General features: G+C 43.4%; 1 protein-coding gene across 13 annotated transcripts in view; it reads left to right on the forward strand.

Annotated features, from left to right (window-relative positions):
* The window catches only part of LIMA1 (LIM domain and actin binding 1), a 113,202-nt gene extending 91,786 nt beyond the window's left edge, over positions 1–21,416 (forward strand). For 7 of the 13 annotated variants that reach the window (XM_078336670.1, XM_078336671.1, XM_078336673.1 and 4 more), the window contains 4 exons: positions 1,437–1,494; positions 4,107–4,216; positions 14,572–14,705; positions 19,117–21,416. In XM_078336670.1, coding sequence (XP_078192796.1) covers positions 1,437–1,494; positions 4,107–4,216; positions 14,572–14,705; positions 19,117–20,125 — 1,311 coding nt within the window. In that variant the 3' untranslated portion in view covers positions 20,126–21,416. Of the gene's footprint in view, positions 1–1,436; positions 1,495–4,103; positions 4,217–14,571; positions 14,706–19,116 lie in introns of all 13 variants that reach the window. The other 6 variants (XM_078336668.1, XM_078336667.1, XM_078336672.1 and 3 more) reach the window with 1 other exon arrangement.
* Positions 21,417–26,745: the final 5,329 nt, after the last annotated feature.

The following is a 26,745-nucleotide window of genomic DNA, read 5'->3' on the forward strand; positions in this document are numbered from 1 at the left end:
AACATTTTGGGAGGCAAAGGTGGGTGGATCACCTGAGGTCAGGAGTTGGAGACCATCCTGGCCAACATGGTGAAACCCCGTCTCTACTAAAGATACAAAAATTAGCCAGCTGTGGTGGTGGGCACCTCTAAGCCCAGCTACTCAGGAGGCTGAGGCAGGAGAATCGCTTGAACATGGGAGGCAGAGGTTGCAGTGAGCTGAGATTGCACCACTGCACTCCAGCCTGGCTAACAAAGCAAGACTCCATCTCAAAAAAAAGCAAAGTTTAACACACAGATTCCAGGTGACCAAATTAGAGGTGAGAGAAGAACATCCTGAGATGCATATACCGACTATTTCTCAAGAACTGAAGAGCTTTTTGTAGGCATACACAACTTTCAGAAAATTTATTTCATATTAGATAAAATAGTGCATTTGTAAGGTGATCAGTTGAATACATGGCGCATAGTAAACACCCAATAAATACTGACTGTAATCATACTGGTTTGTTTTATGCCATGTCAGAATTCCTGTAATGAAGAGAGTGGTAGAAAAAGGACTATGCTGAAATTCAGGTGCAGTCAGCCAGCAACTTAATCTTCATTGTAAATCTATTCAGGTTGTCAGACATCCCGATATAAATACTCAGCAATGCCCATAAAATCCATGGCATCTGAATGAAAGGAAATTATGTGAAGAGTACACATTGGGTCACCTGTTGACTCTTCATGATTTTGGATGTGGAGTATGATACCAGGAAGGCGTGAGGGCCAGTGGAAAGGAAGGAGAGCTCTAATAGAGAGTTCTTTTATTTAAATTTGATGGCTTTTGGGAAAAAGATATATACACCTATACATAAGATCTGCCATCTTGTTAAACATTGCCATTTTGAGACTGGGATTAATAGGGAAACTATCCTCGAAGATAATATCGAGGTTAGTTATAGGTAAATTTGTTTTATAACTATGAAAAGGTATTCTATATGGGCAAGCTTGTTTCAGCAGGATGGATTTGGTTGGGAAATAAGAATTAGGAAAATTAAAAAATAAGAATAGTTTGTATATTTAAATATTTTATCTTTCCTTGGAGTGAGTTATGGTTATATGGTGAGGAGCTTTGCTCTCCTTGATAGAGGCCTTTGTTTTTGAAGAGCAGAAAAATATGGTTTCGAAGTTCTTTTATAAAGGAAGATGATGCACACTTTTGGCAGTTGAGTGCAGTCTGTTTCTCGCATTACTCTGTAATTGAGAGGCATGTTAATATCCTCATAAAAGACATTTTGCTGCCTCTTGTTTAAATGCTCAGCTGTTCTGGTGCCCGTTATTTCCCCCAGGCAGCCAGTGACTGACTGGAGTCAGCAGGTTTTTATTGCATTAACAGCAGTTTGCTCTTTTATTTTTAATATGACTCTTAATCCCCCCACCCCACATCACTCCCCACCCCTTTTTTTTTTGTAGATTTCTGCAACTGAGAATAGCCTGGCAGTCCGTTCCACCCCTGCTGAAGATGACTCCCGTAAGCATTCTTCCTTAGATCTGGAGGTTGAGGTTCTTGTTTTCTATCTGTATTTGGTTCTGGGGTGTCCCCATTACTGTCAGTGCTGAGAAAATAACATACTAAGTCCTCCACTTGCATTTAAGGGCTGATGCTTGAATATCCTTTACATAGTTTATGACTTAGGGAGAAGTTAAATTCAATTAAATATTGTTAACTTGGGACAAACTGAATACTTTTAATGCTTTTCTCATTGAACTTACCCTACCTTTTGCACCAAACCCTTTCAGAGTTAAAGCTGTATAAACTAATTTTGAAGTTTCATTTCATTTCATTTATTTATTTAATTTTGAGATGGAGTCTCTGTCACCCAGACTAGAGGGCAGTGGCACGATCTCAGCTCACTCCAACCTCTGCCTCCTGGGTTCAAGTGATTCTCCTGCCTTAGCTTCCTAAATAGTTGAGATAGCAGGCGTGTGCCACCGTGCCCAGCTAATTTTGTATTTTTAGCAGAGGCAGGGTTTCACCGTGTCAGTTAGGCTAGTCTCGAACTCCTGACCTCATGATCCACCCACCTCAGTCTCCCAAAGTGCTGGGATTACAGGCATGAGCCACTGTGCCCGGCCTGAAGTTTCATTTTAACAGAAGTTTGGCCAATAAGGATTTTACTCATTTAGAATTTTATTCATAAATACCTATTCTTTAATGAATAAGTATACAAGTAATCTGTTAAGGATATATATTTTCCCTGTTTATCCAAATGTATACTATAGTCTACCTCCTAGCCAGGTTCTAGGGCTTTTCCTGCTGACAGTGGATTTTGTCACCTTTCATCCTATTTTGGAGTCATTTTGAGCCTCCCTTTTCCCAAAGACAAAAATGTGTGTGTGTGTTTTTTTTTTTTACTTGACTCTGTCCACTTCTGATTCTAATTTTCAGTATACCTTTTTAATTTTATTTTTTAGAGAGAGGGTGTCTCATTCTGTTACCCAGGTTGGAGTGTATTGGTATTATCATAGCTCACTGCAGCCTCAAACTCCTGGGCTCAAGCAGTCCCCCCACCTCAGCCTCCCAAATAGCTAGGACTACAGGCACATACCACCACCCAGCTAACTTTTTAATATTTTCATAGAGACAAGGTCTCACTATGTTGCTTAGGCTGATCTCCAGCTCTTGGCCTCAAGCAATCCTCTCACCTTACCCTCAAAGTGTTGAGATTACGGATGTGAGCCACTGTGCTCAGCCCGTTTAAAAATATATGTGACTGGGCTGAGCGTGATGGCTCATGCCTATAATCCCAGCACTTTGGGAGACGGGCGAATCACGAGGTCAGGAGTTTTAAGGGGGGGGGTGTGTGTGTTTGCTAGGCACTATGGCTCATGCCTGTAATCCCAGTACTTTGGTAGGCTGAGGCAGGTGGTTCGCTTGAGCTCAGGAGTTGAAAACCAGCTTGGGCAACATGGTGAAACCCTATCTCTACCAAAAGTAGCTGGGCATGGTGACATGCATCTGCGGTCCCAACTACTTGTGAGACTGAGGCAGGAGGATCACTTGAGCCCAGGAGGCAGAGGTTTTAGTGAGCTGAGATCATACCACTGTCCTCCAGCCTGGGTGACGCAGTGAGACTTCATCTGGAAAAAAAAAAAAAAAAAAAAATATATATATATATATATATATATATATATATATATATATATGGATATGGATTTCTTATAGGGCACAAGACAAAAAAGAAAACTATAAATATGTGGATTTTTAGCTTCTCCCCAGACTAATTAGTTTACTGGACCCTGAAAACCCCACAACTATAATAGAAGTATGAGTTAAACAGATTTCTAGTAAACCCTACCTTAAAATTTCAGAGAAAAACTCCTTGTGCCTGAATCAAGAAACATTCCTTTTTTGCAATTTTTTTTCTTGGACTAGAAATGTTTCTGAGTTTTGACTCGGTTTATGAAACATTTTTTTGAAAAATAAGCCTTAATATTTTAGTACTTTGTTGACTCACCTCTTCATTTTGGCAGTTGGCACTCATGCAGTTGGCACTTCAATGATTATGAAAAAAACTTCATGGAGTCCTTTTCCGTAATCTTCACCCATGGACATCTGCTATAGAGCTGACCAAAAACACAGTGTCAGGTTACATGCATACACAAATGTGTGTACATGCGTGCACACACGCATGCACACACACATGTACGCACACACACACACACCGTACAAAATTTCTGCCCTCAAATTGCCCCCTTTTTCCAACTTCAGTTTAAACACTTCAGAAGAAGTTATTAGGAATGTTAATGACCAAAAAGACATCCAAGTCTATATACGGCCTTTAAAACTGACAAATGGTACAAGGAAGAAAGTTCTTTATGCAGAGTGGTTTGGATTTCTGCTCCATGTTGCGGGGGGTAAGAAAGCCTCCTCACCGAGAACCTGATTTGTGAGAGGGCCAGAGAAAACCTGAGCCATAGTTGTTAGTGTTCTAATATTCTTCAACAGAAAAGCAGTGTTTTCCCTGGTGTTGGAAGGATCTGTCATCAGCGAAAGTGCCCAAATCTTGCTTTTTAGAAGAACACTTTCCAAGACTTCCATGAAAATATATATAAAATGTCTTCCTTTTGTAACTCAAGCAGGTAACTTCCAGGTTAAGAGTGAGGTTCAACAGCCTGTCCATCCCAAGCCACTAAATCCAGATGCCAGAGCCTCCAGTCTTTCTGAAAGTTCTCCAGCCAAAGCAGTGAAGGTATGATGGCAATTTCTCTCTGAGCCTTTGGATATTGAACTACTGGTAGAGCTAATTGCACCTTTTATGATGATGATGTTGATTATAAGCTAGCTTTGCTTTCCTGGGGATGATAATGCCGCAGAAGAGCACAGTGAAGCCAATCACTTTCCCTGGAAATCTTGTTGCCTCTGCTCAGGTATTTGGCCCAGGGGCGAGAAGGCTCACTAATGACTCTCATTTTGAAATCTGGAAAACTCATGAATGTTTTAAGAAAACCTTAAGTTAAAATAATGTGTTTTTTAAATTTTAATTTCTAATTTAAAAAAAAAAAATTATTGAGACAGAGTCTCACTCTGTCACCCAGGCTGGAGTGCAGTGACACAATCTCAGCTCACTGCAACCTCCACCTCCTGGGTTCAAGCAATTCTTCTGCCTCAGCCTCCCAAGTACCTGGCATTACAGACAGGTACCACCATACCTGGCTAATTTTAAAAATATTTTTTAGTAGAGACAAGGTCTCATTATATTGGCCAGGCTGGTTTTGAACTCCTCCCGCCTCGGCCTTCCAAAATACTGGGATTACAGGTGTGAGCCACCACACCCACACCCAGCCTTTTTTTTTTGAGACAGGATCTTGCTCTGTTGCCCAGGCTGGAGTATGGTGGTATGATCATGGCTCACTGCAACCTCGACCTCACAGGCTCATGCAGTCTTCCTGTCTCAGCCTCCTGCATAGCTAGGACTATCAGCACATGCTACCATGTGTGGCTTTTTTTTTTTTTTTTGGTAGAGATGTGGTTTTGCCATGTTTCCAGGCTGGTCTCAAACTCCAGGGCTTGGGTGATCTGCCTGCCTTGGCCTCCCAAAGTGCTGGGATGGAGTTATAGGCATGAGCCATTGTGCCCAGCCAGGAAAAATGTGTTTAACTAAAATCAGCATATTGGATGAGTTATGCAATTTCACCTTAAAGATTGTAGCTTCCTGGTCTGTGGAGCTTGACCTTAACCTGATTGGTAATTAGCTTTTTTTTTTTTTTTCTGAGACAGGCTCTCACTTTCTCAGGCTGGAGTGCAGTGGTGTGATCACAGCTCCCTGCACCCTCTATCTCCTGGGCTCATGCCATCCTCCCAAGTAGGTGGGACTATAGGCACATGCCACCACACCCAGCTAATATGTTTTTTTACATTTTTGTAGGGATGGGGTCTCACTATGTTGCCCAAGCTGATTTCAAACTCCTGGCCTCAATCCTACCACCTTGGCCTCCCAAAATGCTAAGATTACAGGCATGAGCCACCAAACCCACCTGGCCCTGTTCTCCCTTTTTTTTTTTTTTAATGACCTGGTGTTTACAACAATGCCATTAACATTTTTAGCAAAAGAATGTGTCCACTGGAATGGGGGCTAGCCAACCGATTTTCTTTTTTTTTTCTTTTAATAGAGACGGGGTTTCACTATGTTGGCCAGTCTGGTCTTGAACTCCTGATCTTGTGATCCACCTGCCTCTGCCTCCCAAAGTGCTGGAATTATAGGTGTGAGCCACCATGTCTGACCAAATGGGATGCTGCACCGATTTTCTGTTTAAAAAAATTGACATTCAAGCAGCACTTATACTCAGGGTATAATATTAGAGATTAAGAATTGAGGCTGGGCATGGTGGCTCACACCTGTAATCCCAGCACTTTGGGAGGCCAAGGTGGGCAGATCATGAGGTCAGGAGTTCAAGACCAGCGTGGTCAATATGGTGAAACCCTGTCTCTAAATATACAAAAATTAGCTGGGCACAGTGGTATGTGCCTGTAATCCCAGCTAATTGGGAAGCTGAGGCAAGAGAATTGCTTGAACCTGGGAGGCGGAGGTTGCAGTGAGCCAAGATTGCGCCACTGCACTCCAGCCTGGGTGACAGAGCAAGATTCTGTCTCAAAAAAAAAAAAAAAGAATTGAACAAAATGTTTGCCAAAAAAATTCTACTAGGCTCCTCAATCTATGGTCTGCTTTTATTACCTAAGTTTTAAAAGTCATCTTGTCCTTTTCTCTGGGCATACATATATCCCCATAAAAATAAGCCAAAAAATGTTTATTAAAAATACCAAAACTTATTTTAGGCTTGTTAACTGACTTGTTTTCATTGAATAGCTTGCTAATGAGGGCTACCTCACCCACTTCAATTATCCACACTTCTTTAGTGTCTTTCTCCTCTGGTGCTCTCTTAAGTAGCTGGGTTGTGTTTCAGAAGTTTTAGCATTTGAGAGAAACTCAATAAAAAGAATGAGTTTTAAGGTGGTTTGTGCTGCCCCAACTCATACTTATATCTGCCGTGCTTATACCTCTAACTGTGTGCATGATTGGTCCACAGATGAAAGTTTTATTGCACACAGAGCATGAAGATGAGGGGACATTGGGGAGGGTTTGGGACAAAAGGAGGAAAGGGGAGAATCTAGGACTTAAAGGGTGGATTTAAAAGGTCAGCAAGGTGAAAAAAGATAAATATGAAAATTTTAAAGGAGGCAGAGATTTATGAGAAGAATCAGGTTTATTGAAAAGGTAAAGCAGAAAGAGAAAGCAAGTCCAAGAAGAGAGGGTGGGATCGTGGTGACTGAATCTGCACATGTGCTCCACGTGGCTCTGTTCTGGCCTGTAAGGTCTGCTGGTGTTGCCATCAGTGCTTTCTTTGTCAACATCTGGAGTCTCACAGAGTCGCAAATGCCACAGGGTTACTTTCCTCTCTGACAGCAATGCTGCCTAGATCTGAGTGCTCGGGTGGTGGTTGTGGATCAAGAACGGCTAGCAAATCTAACCTGGTGATGGATTCTGTGTAACCCAGCACCTGGGGAAATCTAAGTACTAAAATCTGTCTTGTGACTATTTGAATTCTCAATGCAGCCTTGCATCCCTCCTTCAACTGCTCAGCCAGACTTCCTTGTACTGGGTGGGATCCCTGCTGCTTCAAGTTCCATGGTCTGAGGGGATGAATGTTGTGTGAAGAGGCACACCTCACTAAGGTCTTCTTTGGCACCAGGGAGAGGAAATGGAGATAAAGCTCTCTCTGTGTCTGCCTCAGACCCATGCCTACTCCCCTGGCACTGGTCACTCAGCAGTAGAATGCAGATGGCCCTGCCTGCATAGACACACACCTCAGGTTTTGAGCATTGTGTAATGACCAGAGTCAACTGGCCTGGCTGTTTGCCTGTGGTCCAGAGCTCAGATGGTCATGGTGCTCAAAGTCTGGTGGAACCCAGTTACGTCTCCACTTTTATTTAAGGGCAATTTATTTGCTCTTCCTCAAAGTTCCCCTTTGCAGTCTGCAGGCAAATATATAGATACTTTAGTAAATGTTTATAGAAAGGCCTGCTGGCAGAACTGGTCTCATGGCTGCAGACGATGAACAGAAGTTGTTTCTCCACTTTGGGAAATTACATACAGCTAAGAATAAACTTGTTCACTCAGAATAGATTTTTGGATCCCACACATCCTGGAAAAAATTGTTTCTTAGTGCCTGTCTGTTAATGAAAAGAGGACATCTAAGGTAGAGACTCAATTCATTTCAAACTCTATCTTAATAAAGCAAAAAGAAATGATGGAGGCCTTTAAAAATTCTGTGTACACTTTGAACACTGGCCACAGAGCTTAGTTGGTAAGACTTGGTACCATTCTCAAAAAGGGTGTTGTTCTGAGAGCAGAGATTAGTGGACCCTATGAGAAATATCAGGCTGCTTCTACTTCAGAAAACTCAGAGATCTCTTAAGCTTTATGTCCTTCCATTTGAAAGAAATCATCCCCTAAATGTTCCCAGAGGAGAAGACGGGAGGAAGAGGGAAGGAGATGTGTCTGGCCCTAGGGAATAACCGTCTGCCCTCATGATGTCGGGGACAGCCTCCTCCCAGCCTCCTCCCAGGGTTCTGCTGATGGGTGTTGAGAGAAAACATAGCAGCCTATGTGAGAGGACATGCACTGCACTGCCCCTCTCGGTGCCCTGCCATCTGTCCCTCCCCTTGGAGACACAGTAGGAGGATTTATGCTGGTTTGCAAAGCTGTCAGAGTTATGCTAGAAGAGCATCTAGAATCTTTTCTCACTCACTATTACTGCTTTTTCAGAGGACTGTCCTTTCCTCTCAGTGTAGAGCAGTCTATTTAAGATATGAATATTCTGCCGGGTGCCATGGCTCACACCTGTAATCCCAGCACTTTGGGAGGCTGGGTTGGTTGCATTACCTGAGGTCAGGAATTTGAGACCAGCCTGACCAACATGGTGAAACCCCATCTTTACTAAAAATACAAAAAAATTAGCCAGGTGTGGTGTTGCACACCTGTAATCCCAGCTACTCAGGAGGCTGAGGTGGGAGAATCACCTGAACCCGGAGGTTGCAGTGAGCCGAGACTGCGCCATTGCACCCCAGCCTGGGCAACAAGAGCGAAACCCTGTCTCGGGAAGGGATGGGGGAGATATGAATATTCCCCAAAATGCTTTCACAAAGAGTTTCACAGGAAGCCAGAGGAAGGGTTAAGGCTGCACAGGGCTGGCCCAACCATTTGCTGTGTGGTGAAGAATTTCAGTTTCATTACTTAGATATTTTACACAAATTGGAAGAAGGAATGAAAGGCATTTTGTGGTATTCTGAGGAATAGAGGCTTGACATCAATACAGAATTTTCATCTTTCACTATGTCTAAAAGCTAGCTAACATCAACATCTGCTGTCAGCTGCTCCCTTTCCCTCCCACACACACCACAACTGGAGCCTTTATTAGACTAAAAAATATATGAGACCAGAGGGTGAAAGAACAAAAATGAAGCCAGGCAAATTTGTTAGAAAAATAGCTTCAAGTAGATGGTAATCAATGGGGGTTCTGTAATATTCCTTATATGGGAAAGACAGTGTTTATGAACATCAATTATTTATGGATTACCTCATTCATTCTAGAATATCCTAAAGATATTATCTACACATTTTTATTTGAAACAAAGGGAGGACCATAATTTGTTCAAACTGCTGTAGCGGGATTATTTTCACTTGAGTTAGCGTCTGCTGTCCTCCTCAAAGAGTTTCCCTTGGTTGTGGAAATTTAACATTCCAGGACAATTTAGAAAATGCTCTATTGGTTTGTGAGTCCAGGAGTTCTGAGTTTGTGCCATGAGCAGCAGATCTATGCAGACTTACCCACAAAAGCTGAGGGAGCTGAGGAGCCAAAGAAAGAGGCTGACAAGTCCAGTTTCTCAGAAAGAAACATTTAATAGGAGCTTATGAACAAAAGCCTAGGTGTTTTTTATGAACATGTCTATGGTGGCCATGAGACAGTGGATCTCTGTACCTCCTTCCAGAAAATATCCTCTATATGGCAAGCTTTTAGGTTAAAACGTGCAGCTCGGCATGCTGGACTTTCTTGTAAAACTTCCTACTGGAGCGATTAGGTAAGCACTGCTTTTTTTCTTGTTTTTGTTTGTTTCTGAGACAGAGTCTCACTCTGTCACCCAGGCTGGAGTGCAGTGGCTTGATCTTGGCTCACTGCAACCTCTGCCTCCTGGGTTGGAGCAGTTCTGCCTGAGCCTCTTGAGTAGCTAGGATTACAGGTGTGCACCACCACGCCCAGCTAATTTTTGTATTTTTATTGATTGATTTTGAGATGGAGTCTCTCTGTCGCCCAGGCTGGAGTACAGTGGCGCCATCTCAGCTCACTACAACCTCGTCCTCCTGGGTTCAAGCGATTCTCCTGCGTAGTTGACGCTATAGGCGCACACCACCATGCCTGGATAATTTTGTATTTTTAGTAGAGATGGGGTTTCACCATGTTGGTCAGGCTGGTTTTGAACTCCTGATATCGTGATCTGCCCACCTTGGCCTCCCAAAGTACTGGGATTACAGGTGTGAGCCACTGTGCCCCACCTGGCCAGAGAAGCATCTTTATGAGGGGTTATCTATGCTCTGGGCACTATTTTCCTTATGAGGGGTAATCTGTGCTACAGGCATTGTTTAAAGACTTTGCTGCAGAACACCTTGGTATGCAGTAGTCAAACCACTGGTTAGCATGGTAATTTCTCTCAAAGATGAGTCACTCAACAGGCTCTTCTACAGTTTTTTTGTTTTGTTTTGTTTTGTTTTGTTTTTGAGATGGAGTCTCACTCTGTTGCCCAGGCTGGAGTGCAGTGGCATGATCTCTGCTCACTGCAACCTCTGCCTCCCAGGTTCAAGCAATTCTGCCTCAGCCTCCCGAGTAGCTGGGGTTACAGGCGTGCACCACCACACCTAGCTAATTTTTTTTGTATTTTTAGTAGAGATGGGATTTCACCAAGTTGGACAGCCTGGTCTTGAACTTCTGACCCCAGGCCATCCACCCACCTCGGCTCCCCAAAGTGCTGGGATTACAAGCATGAGCCACTGTGCCCGGCTTCTCCTAGTTTTAATTCTAATTCTGTTACTATGTAAACTTTGATAAGACACCTGGCGTTTAAACTTTCTACTTGGTAGGGGCAAAATGGTGGGAAAAGTGGAATGAAAAAAAAATCTAACTGAAAAAATATATTGTAAAGATAAAAAATGTCTAACATTGTCATATTGGCAGTGTTTTAAATGTGGCTGTGCCAAGTCTGAGCATACCCTGAAGGCATGGACAGGATGTATGCCAGGCCTCTGATAATGGTAGAGATTTTTGGGCCCTGACTATGCTTCCTGTTGTCTGAATAGACATGGGGGCAATTACAGAAAAGTGGCTGAGAGCCCAGGACAAAGAAAATAAAGGGGAGCCACAGCCACAGCCGCAGCCGTTGTGACTTGGCATTTTACCACGTCGGGACCCTCTTGTCTTTATGAAACTAGAAGGGGCCCTTCAGCAGCTGCTGCTGCATAAACCTTAAATAATATTGAAAAGGGTTGATATGAGAAATGAAGAGGAACAATGGGACTCTGCTAGGTCTGGCTAGTTGGAAGCTTGAGGCTAGTCAATCGTGTGAGTTAGCAATCTATTAACTTGATGTTAAGGAGGAGGACAGACTTTTCTCTCAGTGTGGGTGAAAGCTCTATTAAAGAGAGAGCTGATGTGGGTCAGGTGTGGGAGGTAGTAAGACACTAAAGAATTGTTAATGAGACACTCCTCGTGTGGGTGAAGGCTCATAAAAGCTCGCTCTCCTGAGCTGGGATATGTTCCAGCCTCAGGTAGATACGCGTGAGGCTGATTTTGCCACGATTAGCAGAGTTACTTAAAAATGAAAAAAAATGTGGTCTTATTCTTGGATCTGAGTCTCTGAGTTTCAGCTCAGCTGCAGTAAAGCACTCCAGGGCAAGCCAAATGCTGTGTATTCACTGAAGGTTCCTGTTTGTCTCTTCCAGCTTCTGCCTCCTGCTCCTGGTACCTAATTTCTGCTCCTGCCTTCCACTTTCCTCCTAATGTGAGCTCAACTTTCAGCTTTCTCACAGGTTCTCCTTTCCTTCTGTTCCCTGGGCTGCTTCCCCTCCCACAATGTGTGCCTCCCCTCGGTGTGTTTGTGATGGTGGTCTGCATCCCTCCATTCCCCTTTAGCAGAACAGTCTCCTTTTTTCCCATGGGAAATTTCTGTCTCCTCCTGTGTGTTTACCAATCAGAATGAGCACTTACTCTCCTACATCTATTTCAAGTGTTGAAAATACAGAATTCCTGGCCAGGCATGGTGGCTCACACCTGTAATCCCAGCACTTTGGGAGGCCAAGGCAGGCGGATCACAAGGTTAGGGGTTCAAGACCAGCCTGACCAGCATGGTGAAACCCCGTCTCTACTAAAAATACAAAAATTAGCCAGTTGTGGTGGCACGCTCCTGTAGTCTCAGTTGCTTGGGAGGCTGAGGCAGGAGAATTGCTTGAACCCAGGAGGTGGAAGTTGACTGAGCCAAGGTTTTGCCACTGCACCCCAGCCTGGGTGACAGCACAAGACTCCGTCTCAAAAAAAACCCAGAATTCTCTCTGCAACTGAAAATGACTTTTAATCTAATAAATACATCTGTACTACTTTTACATTATGTGTTGTGACTTGTACAGGCTCTCTCCAATAGCTTCCATTATACTGTTACACCAAAAATGTATTCTGCTTTTTAATATCTCTCCTTTTGTTGTTGTTGTTGTTGTTTTTGGGACAGTCTCGACCTATCTCCAAGGCTGGAGGGCAGTGGTGAGATATCAGCTCACCGCAACCTCTGCTTCCTGGGTTCAAGTGATTCTTGTGCCTCAGCCTCTGGAGTAGCTGGGATTATAGGCACCTGCCACCATGCCCGGCTAAGTTTTGAATTTTCTGTAGAGACGGGGTTTCACCATGTTGGCCAGGCTGGTCTCAAACTCCTGACCTCAAGTGATCCACCTGCTTCAGCCTCCCAGAGTGCTGGGATTACAGACATGGGCCACCTCGCCTGGCCAATATATCTCCTACCTAGACAAAGACCTAGTCCTTTTAGAGAAAACTTAATTAAAACCCTGCAAAGATATCTCCATTTAGCAGTATCCATATAAGACAAAGAATTCTGAGCTCCAAATACTGTAATATGTTAATTACTTGCAACAGCATTCATTACAGTAACATTTGGTCATATTTAAATACCTCCCTTATGCTTGGTAAACTAGGTTGTAGCCTGTGATTTTTTGATTCTTTAGATGTATCTTTTTAAGACACTGCCCCTAGAATGAAGCAGAGTACTGGTAACTAGCCGCTTCCCCTCAGCTTTGCTCCTTCCTTCCCAAATCCCTTGGGCAGTACTTGGGAGTTTACCACTAATTTTATTAAACTTCCTTTTATAGATTTCTTCCTTTATTTTCATTTTTTGCACATTTTCTGCTCTCATTTCCTGCCCAAATCTACTTGAAAAACTATTTCTATTTTTTGCTTTACCTCCTAGTGAATCATGTGGCAAGTGAACCAGCAGTCTGAATTTTTATGGGCCTGTTTTGGGATTTTTTACTCAAAATTCCATTTTGCCCATAACCTGGTTCATTTAAGGCTTAACAATCCCAGGTCCTGGGCCTTGGGATTAATTTGCATTACTTATCATCATGTGTTTTCTGGTGAGAGCCCAGACTGATCGTAGCAGCAAAAGGGCTTCCTAATTGCCAATGAGAGCTTCCGGGCCACCTAAGCTGCCTCCTGCATCTACTGGTTGAGGTGGTTGTGTTGGGCAAGTCAAGGGTTAACTCACATACACCTAGGGACTTTGTATTCCCACCTCCCCACCTCTTAGTAGCCATGTAACTATTTCTTTTTTTTTTTTTTTGAGACGGAGTCTTGATCTGTCACACAGGCTGGAGTGCAGTGATACAATCTTGGCTCACTGCAACCTCCGCCTCCTGGGTTTAAGCGATTCTCATTCTTCAGCCTTCCAAGTAGCTGGGATTACAGGAGTGCACCACCATGCCTGGCTAATTTTTGTGTTTTTAGTAGAGACAGAGTTTTTGCCATCTTGGCCAGGCTGGTCTCAAACTCTAGACCTCGCTCTCCGCCCACCTCGGCCTCCCAGAGTGCTGGGATTACAGGTGTGAGCCACCGGGCCCAGCCGATGTAACTATTTCTTATCATGGAAAAGCCTATAATATTTTTGGAGTTCTGGCTTTTACCAATGCTAGAATCCCAACTCTTTTATATTCTTTAGGATGGAGTTTATCAAGTAGAACCACTATGCCCATGTTTGTTCCAACTTTACAAACAGTGCACGAATTCCCGGTCATTGATACATTAACCAGTACATTTCCCATTGCATTAGTTTTACTCTCCATTGGTTTTTAGAAATATTATAGAACCTATAGCTTTAATGGGCTATGCTTCCTTCTGGTGTCCTAATAAAATAGTTTATGTCTCATAAATTATTCCACTTGTGTGTCAGTTTTGACTTGTTTGAAATATTATGCCTAGTTGATTGAACAAATCAAGATTATAAGCAGAGGAGAATAAAAGGGGCTTTAATGAAATGTCTTTCCTAATTCCCAAAGCCAAATAAATGTTCTTCCTCTCCTTGAAATTTATCCCTGAATAAATTTGGAGATCTGTGTTGTGTTTACTTGGCACTTGAATCAAACTTCTTTCTTCTGTGTGTGATAACATTTTCTCCTGATCCCTGCCCCCTCCCCCGCCCCTTCCTCCACCTCCTGCTCCTAACATTTTTTATGTGGGTCTGATCGTGACTCCTGTAAGCCTTTCGTTGCAATCCAGACCTAGCTCCACCTATCCTTGGTGGCCGCTACGTTTAGAGCAGCCAGTTTGGGAAGGGAATGTCTAGAGAGCCTCTTGGCTTTGAAGAGTCAGCTGATAGAACTGTCGCAGGTTTAGTGTTCTGTAAGAATTGACTGACCAGCTAAGTAAATTCTAGGGCTCATCTCAAGACAATACTAACTAATCACTACCCATGCTAAAGTTGTCCTTTGCCTTTTTCTAGAAGTTTCAGGCACCTGCAAAAGAGACCTGCGTGGAATGTCAGAAGACAGTCTATCCAATGGAGCGTCTCTTGGCCAACCAGCAGGTGTTTCACATCAGCTGCTTCCGTTGCTCCTATTGCAACAACAAACTCAGGTAAGCCAGCCCAAAACAAGCCATCGCTCTGTAACTGCAGCTCTTGAGGGAGTCTTTGGCTTTTAGAGCACTAGTACTAAAAGCTACTGTGTTAATGATGTTCTGTTGAAGGCTCTTGAATAAAGTAAAAAGGAACATTTGGTGACAAGTCTTTCATACCAAATAATGGTATGAAACTTCCTTTTACAGAACTTCTTTGTATATTGATACGTAAATTTACGTGTTAGGACTGAAGCTTAAATCATATGGGTTGCAAGTAAAACCCCCTGCGACCTAATTTGGTAGATTGTTTTCCCTTGGTATCACAGAATCACAAAGTTAAGAAATCTCAGGAGGTTACTTGCTTAAGCCATGGCTTGTCGTAAGCACTTATAAATTATAATAATGGCAATAATCATAGCCCCTGGAGAGCATATCTTTTTCTCTATGTTGCCTCACTTTATTTCTGAGAAAATAATTGTTACGTATCATTTCTTCCAAGTAACTCAAAGTATAAATATAAATGTGACAAATTGGGGAAACATTCCAAATTAACTCATTTTAATCATAGTCTTACAGAAGGAAGTAACCAAGATGTCACGTTCTCCAGCTTTCCTTTCTGAGCAAGCTCCCTCCTAAAATACTCTTGAAAGATGATCTGGCATCTGCGTGGCATTTCTAGCTATTAGATAGCTCTAGCTAGACAGCTTCTCCAAACATGGAGCCAAAGCATACCTTGGTAACTTCCACTCATTAGTGCTTTTTCTGCCCACTTTTTTCTCCAAACCACCTTATTTCTTTTGTGGAACTGCTCAATTTTATACTCCCTTTAAAATTTGTCATTCTTCAGAACAGTTCGTAACTTAAGGGAAAAAACTTAAAAAAAAAGATAAAATTTGTCATCCTGTAAGAGATACCACCAAATCTCCTAAAGGCTTGTCTAGGACTGACATTAGGGAAACACTATCTCCTGTCAACTCCTCACCATTCTTCTGTTAATCACAGCTTACATCTAGGTGTGGTGGCTCAAACTTGTAATTCTAGCACTTTGGGAGGCCCAGGTGAGGATCACTTGAGGCCAGGAGTTCAAGACTAGCCTGGGTAACAGAGAGAGACCCCATCTGGTTTTTTCTGTGAGACAAAGTCTTGCTTTGTTGCCCACCACTGGAGTGCAGTGGTGCCATCCTGGCTCACTGCAACCACCATTTCCCAGATTCAAACAATTCTCATGCCTCAGTCTCCAAGAGTGCTGGGATTACAGGCGTGCACCGCTATATCCAGCTAATTTTTTTTTCCAGAGACAGAGTCTTGCTGTTGCCCAGGCTAAAGTGCAGTGGCATGATCTCAGCTCACTGCAACCTCTACCTCCCAGGTTCAAGCAATTCTCCTGCCTCAGCCTCCTGAATATCTAGGACTACAGGTATGCTACACCCAGCTAATTAAAACAATTAGCCATGCCCAACTAATTTTTGTATTTTTAGTAGAGATGAGGTTTCATTCACCATGTTAGCCAGGCTGGTCTCAAACCCCTGACCTCAGGCAGTCTACCGGCCTCAGCTTCCCAAGGTGCTGGGATTACAGGCATGAGCCACCACACCCGGGCCAATTTTTGTATTTTTTGGTAGAGAAAGGGTTTCACCACGTTGGTCAGGCTGGTCTTGAATGCCTGACCTCAAGTGATCCACCTACCTCAGCTTCCCAATGTGCTGGGACTGCACCCAGCAGGGGAACCCTATCTCTATGAAAAATTTCGGGAGGCTGAGGCTGAGGCTGGAGGATCACTTAAGCCTTGGAGTTCAAGGCTGCAGTGAGCTATGATCTTACCATTATACTCCAGCCTGGGTGACAGAGCAAGACCTCAACACACAAAAAAAAAAGAAAAGAAAAGGGGCTGGGTGCAGTGGCTCACGCCTGTAATCCCAGCACTCTTGGAGGCCAAGGTCAGATCACTTGAGCCCAGGAGTTCGAGACCAGCCTGGCCAACATGGTAAAACCCATCTCTATTAAAAAATACAAAAATTACCGGGCATGGTGGCTCACGCTTGTAATCCCAGCATTTTGGGAAGCTGAGGCAGGTGGATCACCTGAGATCAGGAGTTCAAGACCTGCCTGACCAACATGGAGAAACCTTGTCTCTACTAAAAATACAAAATTAGCCAGGCGTGGTGGTGCGTGACTGTAGTCCCAGCTACTTGGGAGGCTGAGGCAGGAGAATCACTTGAACGCATGAGGCGGAGGTTGCGGTAAGCCAAGATTATGCCATTGCATTCCAGCCTGGGCAACAAGAGTAAAACTCCATCTCAAAATAATAATAAAAATAATACAAAAATTGACCAGGTGTGGTGGCATACTCCTGTAATCCCAGCTACTCAAGAAGCTGAGGCAGGAGAATTGCTTGAACCTGGGAGGCAGAGGTTGCAGTGAGTCGAGATTGTGCCAGTGCATTCCAGCCTGGGCAACAGAACGAGACTCTCTCAAAAAAAAAAAAAAAAAAAAAAAAGGCTGGGTAGGGTGGCTCACACCTGTAATCCTAGCACTTTGGGAGGCCAAGGTGGGTGGATCACCTGAGGTCAGGAGTTCAAGACCAGCCTGGCCATCATGCTGAAAACCCATCTTAAAAAAAAAAAGAAAAGAAAAAAATGCGTGTGTGTGTGTGTGCACGCGCACCATTAAGTATAGAGTTAATTCAAACACAAAAGCTTGATGATGGTTACCCAGAAACACTGACTCCAAATGAATAGGGTCAGCATTCCAAAGTGGAGAAAGTTAGTTTCACTTACATAGGAAGTTTAGCAAAAGTGTGACATTTTCCATATAAGACCAGTGCATATAGAACAGTGATTTGATTGGTTACAGATTGTGACATTCCAAGGAAGATTATCACTCCGTAAAGGAGGGATAGTGATCTGAGGGAGTCTTATCTCTGGTGCCCTTTGGTCTTCATTATTTACAGGGAAAAGAAAGAGTTGCAGCTACATGCTGTGTGACCCAGGCTGCATAGCCACATTCCTCTCAAGGCTCAGAATGATTTAAAGTTTCTATTATTGTTGATTTTTTTCTTTTCTTTTTTTTTTTTTTTTTTGAGTCAGAATCTCACTCTATCACAGTGGCACACTCTCAGCTGACTCTCACCTCTGCCTCCTGGGTTCAAGCCATTTTTCCACTTCAGCTTCCCACGTAGCCGGGACTACAGGCACGGGCCACCACACCCAGACAATTTTTAAATTTTTTGTAAAATGAGGTCTCATTATGTTGGCCAGGCTGGTCTCAAACTCCTGGGTTCAAGAGATCCTCTCACCCTGGCCTCCCAAAGTGTTGGGATTACAGGTGTGAGTCACTGTGCCCAGCCTAATTTAAAGTTTTAACAGCTTTAACTTTGAATTATTTCGCAGGAGAGTAAAATCATTTGAAAATGGGGAGCACATTACAGGTGGAAGAATGCCTTTTGAAGATTCAGTCTTAGAAGTGAGCATGCTATATGTTACCATAAGAAAACAAATGTGCTAAAATGAGGGTAAGGAAGCCCTGGTCACTGAGATGCTTTTAAAGAACTTTTTTTTAACCACATAATTGGAAGTAAATCATTCTTCAGCATTTGCATAGCATTTCACAGACTTAAATGAAATATTGGTTGGCTGTTTATTCGTTATTTTCTTCCCTTATTCCTTCCTGTCTCGGCTGATAAGTACAATTATCAGCATAAAAGAGGTTTTTAATACCTATTTTTAGATTGCATTCCAGCCTGGGCGATAGAGCAAGACTCCTGTTCTCTCTCCCTCTTTCTCTTTCTCTTTTTTTCTTTTAAAAAAAGAAAAAAAAAGATCTTTTTTTTTTTTTTTACTTAGCATCTTCTGAAAATATTGGAATTGCCAGATTTTAGCCTTCTGGTGTAAGTCAGAATATGAGGATTTGCTGGTCGGGCGCTGTGGCTCATACCTGTAATCCCAGCACTTTGGGAGGCTGAGGCAGGCGGATTATGAGGTCAGGAGTTCAAGACCAGCCTGACCAACACAGTGAAACCCGATCTCTACTAAAAATACAAAAATTAGCTGTGTGTGGTGGTGTGTGCCTGTAGTCCCCGCTACTTGGGAGGCTGAGGCAGGAGAATCACTTGAATCCAGGAGGCAGAGGTTGCAGATCACCACTGTAGCTCATTTTGACACCTGATGAGGTCATGCATTTTTCTCAAGTGATTCCCAGATGAGGAAGGGAATAGCAGCTCAGGACACATGTGTACAAATGTGTAATCTGCCTTTTTGTGAGCAGTTTTGATCAGTAGGTAATCACTCTATCTACTGGCTTACATAATACCTGTGCAGGAAGGTTGCAGATCATGCCACTGCAGTCCAGCCTAGGTGACAAAGCAAGACTCCATCTCAAAAAAAAAAAAAAAAGATTTGCTAACTTTGTGCTCTTTTTCTTTTAATGACAGTCTAGGAACATATGCATCTTTACATGGAAGAATCTATTGTAAGCCTCACTTCAATCAACTCTTTAAATCTAAAGGCAACTATGATGAAGGCTTTGGGCACAGACCACACAAGGATCTGTGGGCAAGCAAAAATGAAAACGAAGAGATTTTGGAGAGACCAGCCCAGCTTGCAAATGCAAGGGAGACCGCTCACAGCCCAGGAGTAGAAGATGCCCCTATTGCCAAGGTGGGTGTCCTGGCTGCAAGTATGGAAGCCAAGGCCTCCTCTCCACAGGAGAAGGAAGACAAGCCTGCTGAAACCAAGAAGCTGAGGATTGCCTGGCCACCCCCAACTGAACTTGGAAGTTCAGGAAGTGCCTTGGAGGAAGGGATCAAAGTGTCAAAGCCCAAATGGCCTCCTGAGGATGAAAGCAGCAAGCCTGAAGTTCCTGAGGATGTCGATCTGGATCTGAAGAAACTACGACGATCTTCTTCACTGAAGGAAAGAAGCCGCCCATTCACTGTAGCAGCTTCATTTCAAAGCACCTCTGTCAAGAGCCCAAAACCTTTGCCTTCACCTATCAGGAAAGGCTGGAGCATGTCAGAGCAGAGTGAAGAGTTTGCAGGCGGAATAGTTGCTGAAAAGAAACAAGTGGAAAATGCCAAGGCTTCCAAGAAGAATGGGAGTGTGGGAAAAACAAGCTGGCAAAACAAGGAATCTAAAGGAGAAGAGATAGTGAAGAGAAGTAAAGAAGGTCATAGTTTGGAGATGGAGAATGAGAATCTTGTGGAAAACGGTGCCAACTTCGATGAAGAGGATAACAGCTTCCTCAAGCAACAATCTCCACTAGAACCCAAGTCTCCAAATTGGTCCAGTTTTGTAGACAACACCTCCGCTAAAGAATTCACTACTCAGAATCAGAAATCCCAGGATATGGGATTCTGGGAGGGAGAAGTGGTCAAAGAGCTCTCTGTGGAGGAACAGATAAAGAGAAATCGGTATTACGATGAGGATGAGGATGAAGAGTGACAAATTGCAATGGTGCTGGGCCTTAAATTCATGTTAGTGTTAGCGAGCCACTGCCCTTTGTCAAAGTGTGATGCACATCAGCAGGTATCCCAGCATGAAATGTAATTTACTTGGAAGCAACTTTGGAAAAGAATTCCTTCTAAAAAAACAAACAAACAAAAAACCCTACCCCTACTGCAGGTTAAGTGAACCACTTCTAAATGCTAGAGATAACTTTACTTAAATTCATTTTAGCAGTGATGATATGCATAAGGACTGTAAGGCTTATAACTGGGGAAATAGTCCACATGATAATAGCCCAGATTCTACTGTATTCCCAAAAAGTCAATATTAAAGTAGATAGATGATTAGTAGTATATTGTTAAACACTATTTTGGAATTAGAGAACATACAGAAGGAATTTAGGGGCCTAAACATTACAACTGAATGCACTTTAGTATAAAGGGCACAGTTTGTATATTTTTAAATGAATACCAGTTTAATTTTTTAGTATTTACGTGTTAACAGATTAAGTATTTAGTCTTTAAATTTTTTTTGGTGAATTTTCTTGCTATGACATATATAAGGAATTGATTACTTTGTGTCCTGCTCTCTACACCCTCAACTCTGCGTCTTGAGGTATAACACAGCCATCTTTTCAGAGCACTTTTTGAGGCAACTGAAAAAACCAACCTCCATTCTTTGGTGCTTGGAGAGATCTGCTATCTCCCAAATAAGCTTTTGTATCTGCCAATGAATTTACTGTACTCCGAATGATTGCTTTCTTTACTGGTGATATCTGTGCTTCTCATAATTTACTGAAAGCTGCAATATTTTAGTGATACCTTTGGGATCACTATCCCCCATGTTCCATGTTAGAGCAAACCGAAGAGTTTAAAAGAGGACTGCCTTATACCACTTGAGCTCAGACCTCTGAACCCTGCATTTCATCCCTGATGTCCCCTTTTTGAGATACTAATTTTTAAATACTTATTAGCTCTGAAATATATTGATTTAGGTCATAGACAGTATTCCCAGGGTAAAATTAAACCAACTCTAGGCCTTTTTCTTGGGATGATTTTCTAGTCTTAAGGTTTGGGGACATTATAAACTTGAGTACATTTGTTGTACATAATTGATATTCCAAAATGTATGAATGGGAGGGAGAGGTGTTTTAAGCTGTAGGCTTTTCTTTCTACTGCATTTATAGAGATTTAGCTTTAATATTTTTAGAGATGTAAAACATTCTGCTTTCTTAGTCTGGCTTAGTCTGAAACATTTTTATTCAATAAAGATTTTAATTAAATTTGAACTTTTCAATGTTTCTCTTCCATTATTTTCTTACATTGTTACCGTCTCTCAGGATCTACCTGTGCAATTTCGGAAGAAAAAAAATGGTACTACTATTTTAAGTTTTAGGTGAAGAGAAGCACCATCAATTCATTTCAACACTAGGTGGTAGTGTTGGGCTGATTGTGGGTTTCAGTCCTCCCTGAAGCAAGACAAATTTTCCTGGAAAATTGCAAGCAACTTGGCAAGAGACTTAATGTGTGCATTCAAAACGAGCTATTTTACCAATTCGAAATCCAGTGATTTTTATTGTTTACCACACTCAATATTGAATAATTCACCTTACAATTATGCCTAGTATACTGAATGAATTTCCAAATGTCTCTGCTGAAAATGGACTTGTTTTGGACAGCTGCAGTGGCTCACGCCTGTCATCCCAATACTTTGGGAGGTCGAGGCGGGTGGATCACGTGATCAGAAGTTCAAAACCAGCCTGGCCAAGATGGTGAAACCCCGTCTCTACTAAAAATACAAAAATTAGCCAGACTTGGTGGTGAGCACCTATGATCCCAGCTACTTGGGAGGTTGAGGCAGGAGAACTGCTTGAACCGGGAGGCGGAGGTTGCAGTGAGCAGAGATTTGGACACTGCACTTCAGCCCAAGAAACAGCGAGACTCGGTTTCAAAAAAAAAAAGGACTTGTTTTTCACTCTAGACAGATACTTTTTCCTTTTTTAAAAAGGTAAGTGTTCACACCAAGTGGGCAGATGGATATTTGATTGTTTGATATCCTTGCCTGTAGAGGCAACTGCCCCAATTGTTAAGGCTTTTTATTTTTTTAATTTGTAGGATGGATTTCCTTGGAGAGTAAGTTATGCTTTTTGAGTCATCTGTTAAATTTTCCAGGGTCCCTGTGTGTTCTAAAGTCTTCCCTGATTTTCGGAGTGGTTGGTAGGATACTACTTTCTGCTCTTGCCCCAACCCAAGGGTAAAGTTTAAAGACCTATGTTCACTGAACAGTTAATCCAAAAGCTCCTACTGATATAAAATATCCAATCCTGGCTTGAAGTTCTGTGGCTTGCATTTTACTCTAATTCATCCACATGGTACTCACATTATGCACTGACTTTATACAAAAAGGTCTAAGTGCCTGTGGATATCAGTTGAGTGTGTCACACTTGGGGACTGAGATTACCCTTAGAACTCTTTTCAGCCTGGCACAGTGGCTCACACCTGTAATCCCAGCACTTCGGGAGGCCAAGGCAGATGGATCACGAGGTCAAGAGTTCAAGACCAGCCTGGCCAAGATGGTGAAACCCCATCTCTACTAAAAATACAAAAATTAGCCAGGCGTGATGGCAGGCACCTGTAATCCCAGCTACTTGCAAGGCTGAGGCAGAGAACTGCTTGAACCCAGGAGGCGGAGGTTGCAGTAAGCTAAGATCACACCACTGCACTCCAGCCTGGGCAACAGAGAAAAGACTCTTTTTTTTTTTTTTTGAGACAGAGTCTCACCGTTGTTACCCAGACTGGAGTGCAATGGCACGATCTCGGCTCACCGCAACCTCCGCCTCCTGGGTTCAAGCAATTCTCCTGCCTCAGCCTCCCGAGTAGCTGGGATTACAGGCACACGCCACCATGCCCAGCTAATTTTTGTGTTTTTATTAGAGACGGGGTTTCACCTTGTTGACCAGGATGGTCTCAATCTCTTGACCTCGTGATCCACCTGCCTCAGCCTCCCAAAGTGCTGGGATTATAGACGTGAGCCATTGCACCTGGCCGAGAAAAGACTCTCTACACCTTTCAAGGACTAAGATAGACATATCATGGGTACACAGAGTAGGAACAAGGAATAGCTCCAGAGTCAATATAAAGAAAGGATGTCCGAGCAAAAGAGTGACCAGATAACACTGAACATTCTTAGAAAACAAAAGCAACCAAACAAAGCATTAGTCATTTGTTCTTTCAGCTCTCTAAATGAAGGCAACCTTGTCTGGACTTGGTATATCACTGGATGACTATAGGGTGATGAGAGTTTTTCTGTTGGTAAAGCAGAAAATGGGCTAGCTTGGGATTTGAGATGGTTAACGAAGCTCTGCTCATTACTGCTACAAGGCCAGCTTGGTTCCAGTGGCTTGCTAGATCACCTCTGACCAAGGTGAAAGCAAATTTGTTTTCATTACATATTTCATTAGCAATGCTTCCCAATAGCCAAGAGACTGGGAATTGGTACATGTGCATTTTTCTGGGGATAGAATTATGAATAGGGGGCTGGATGCGTGGCTCACACCTGTAATCCGAGCACTTTGGGAGGCTAAGGCAGGAGGATCACCTGAGGTCAGGAGTTTGAGACCAGCCTGGCCAGCATGGTGAAACCCAATCTCTACTAAAAGTACAAAAAATCAGCTGGGCGTGGTGGCATGTGCCTGTAATCCCAACTACTTGGGAGGTTGAGGCAGGAGAATTGCTTGAATGCAGGAGGTGGAGGTTGCAGTAAGCAGAGACTGTGCCACTGCACTCCAGCCTGGGTAACAGAGCAAGACTCCATCTCAAAAAAAAAAAAAAAATCATGAATAGGGTCTCAGACCAAGATCATTGTGTACTGGTGGTTCCTGCATGCTAAGTTAGTTTGTTCTCTGTTCCTTGGGGTGCTGATTTAAAATCCCAGGGGGCTGGGGTTTACTTCCTTTTAAAATATATGTTTTTCGGCTGGGCGCAGTGGCTCACACCTATAATCCCAGCACTTTGGGAGGCCGAGGAGGGTGAATCATGAGGTCAAGAGATCGAGACCATCCTGGTCAACGAGGTGAAACCCCGTCTCTACTAAAAATACAGAAATTAGCTGGGCATGGTGGTGCGCGCCTGTAGTCCCAGCTACTCGGGAGGCTGAGGCAGGAGAATTGCTTGAACCTAGGAGGCGGAGGTTGCGGTGAGCCGAGATCATGCCATTGCACTCCAGTCTGGGTAACAACAGCGAAACTCTGTCTCAAAAAAATAATAGTAATAAAATAATAAAAATAAAATACATATTTTTCTTTCTTTTTTTTTTGAAATGGAGTCTCCCTCTGTCGCTCAGGCTGGAGTGCAGTGGCACAGTCTCTGGTCACTGCAACCTCCATCTCCTGGGTTCAAGCGATTCTACTGCCTCAGCCTCCTGAGTAGCTTGGACTACAGACACCTGGCACCACGCCCAGCTAATTTTTGTATTTTGTACGGGTGGGGTTTCGCCATGTTGGCCAGGTTGGTCTCGAACTCCTGACCTCAAGTGATCGGCCTGCCTCGGCCTCCCAAAGTGCTGGGATTACAGGCGTGAGCCACCATGCCCAGCCCTTTAAAACTGTATGTTAACATACTATAGTTACCATGAAGCTATTGCTGGGTTTGGATGGAAGTGGCTTCAGGCAGGTTCACAGAACAGCAGCAGTGGCATCACCTATAAGTTTGTTAGAAATGGGAAATGCAGGGCCGGGTGTGGTGGCTCACGCCTGTAATCCCAGCACTTTGGGAGGCCGAGGCGGGTGGATCACGAGGTAAAAAAATCGAGACCATCCTGGTCAACATGGTGAAATCCCGTCTCTACTAAAAATACAGAAAATCAGTGGGGCATGGTGGCACGTGCCTGTAATCCCAGCTACTCAGGAGGCTGAGGCAGGAGAATTGCCTGAACCCAGGAGGCAGAGGTTGTGGTGAGCCGAGATCGCACCATTGCACTCCAGCCTGGGTAACAAGCGCGAAACTCCGTCTTAAAAAAAAAAAAAGAAAGAAAGAAATGAGAAATGCAAATTCATAGATCCTACCACCAAACTCCTGAAAGCAGAATCTCTCTGGATGGGTTCCAGGAACTTAAAGAAACTCTGCTTGTGCAAGATGGGACAAGCTAATGTCTGAGTAATGCTAAAGTTAGAGAGGGACTGAACTAAAAGCAATCCAGCTGGGCGTGGTGACTTACACCTGTAATCCTAGCACTTTGGTAAGTCAAGGCCTGTGGATCACCTGAGGTCAGGGGTTTGCGACCAGCCTGGCCAACATGGTTAACCCCCATCTCTAATAAAAATACAAAAATTAGCTGCACGTGCCTGTAGTCCCAGCTACTCAGGAAGCTGAGGCAGGAGAATAGCTTGAACTCAGGAGGTGAAGGTTGCAGTGAGCCAAGATGGCGCCACTGTACTCCATCCTGGGCATCAAAGCGAGACGCTGTCTCCAAAAAATAAATAAAAATAAAATAAACAAATCTTTGGTATGCTCCTTGGGATGGCGGTGGCGGCGGCTGCTGCTGCTGCTGCTGCTGTTTTTTTTTCTTCTCCTTTTCCCTTTGCAACCCTTTAACTCTGGTGCAAGCATGCTTTACTAGTTATAAAGTTACTTTGCCTGTTCTCAGGCAGGAGGTAGGGATACTTTCAAATTTTTTTCAGATCATTCTAGTTAGCCTCTGGTAATTAACCTTGTAGCCAGGGTTTTTTGTTTGTTTTTTACACGTCATCCTTGTGGAGGAGGCATGCTAATCTCTATATTCCACTTTTAGCCTTTTGAAGGTGGCTCCTCTATGAGTGCCCTCCTTGTTTATGTAGATCCACAAGAGTTTGATGCTTAGTGTGGTAACTTAAAATTAAGGCAGTTTATAGGATAAGGGCTAAAAGTTTTGGAGTCTAAAGACATTCTCGTGTTAAAAGAAAAACTTTAGCTGGGTGTGGTGGCTCTCACCTGAAATCCCAACACTTTGGGAGGCCACGGTGGGCGGATCACATGAGGTCAGGAGTTCCAGACCAGCCTGGCCAACATGGCGAAACCCTGTCTCTACTAAAAGTACAAAAATTAGCCGGGCGTGGTGGTGCGTGCCTGCAATCCCAGCTACTTGGGAGGCTGAAGTGGAAGAATCGCTTGAACCCAGGAGATGGAGGCTACAGTGAGCTGAGATTCTGCCACTGCACTCCATCCTGGGCCACAGAATGAGACTCCATCTCAAAACAAAAACAAAATCTTCAGGCTGGGCGGAGTGGCTCGTGCCTATAATCCCAGCACTTTGGGAGGCTGAGGCAGGTGGATCCCTTGAGGTCAGGAGTTCGAGACCAGCCTGACCAACATTGTGAAACCTCAGTTTTTACCAAAATATACAAAAATTAGCTAGGTGTGGTGGCACGTGTCTCTAGTCCCAGCCACACAGGAGGCTGAGAAGGGAGGATCTCTTGAACCTGGAGGCAGAGGTTGCAGTGAGCCAAGATAGTACCACTGTGCTCCAGCCTGGGTGCGACACTCCTCAAAAACACAAGCAAACAAACATACTCGCCAAATTAAATTTAAAGGCGTTTAATTGAGCAATGTATGATTCTCAAATTGGGCAGACCCTGAATCACA

The sequence above is a fragment of the Callithrix jacchus genome, chromosome 9 (assembly GCF_049354715.1).
Source record: "Callithrix jacchus isolate 240 chromosome 9, calJac240_pri, whole genome shotgun sequence".
Lineage (NCBI taxonomy): Eukaryota > Metazoa > Chordata > Mammalia > Primates > Cebidae > Callithrix > Callithrix jacchus.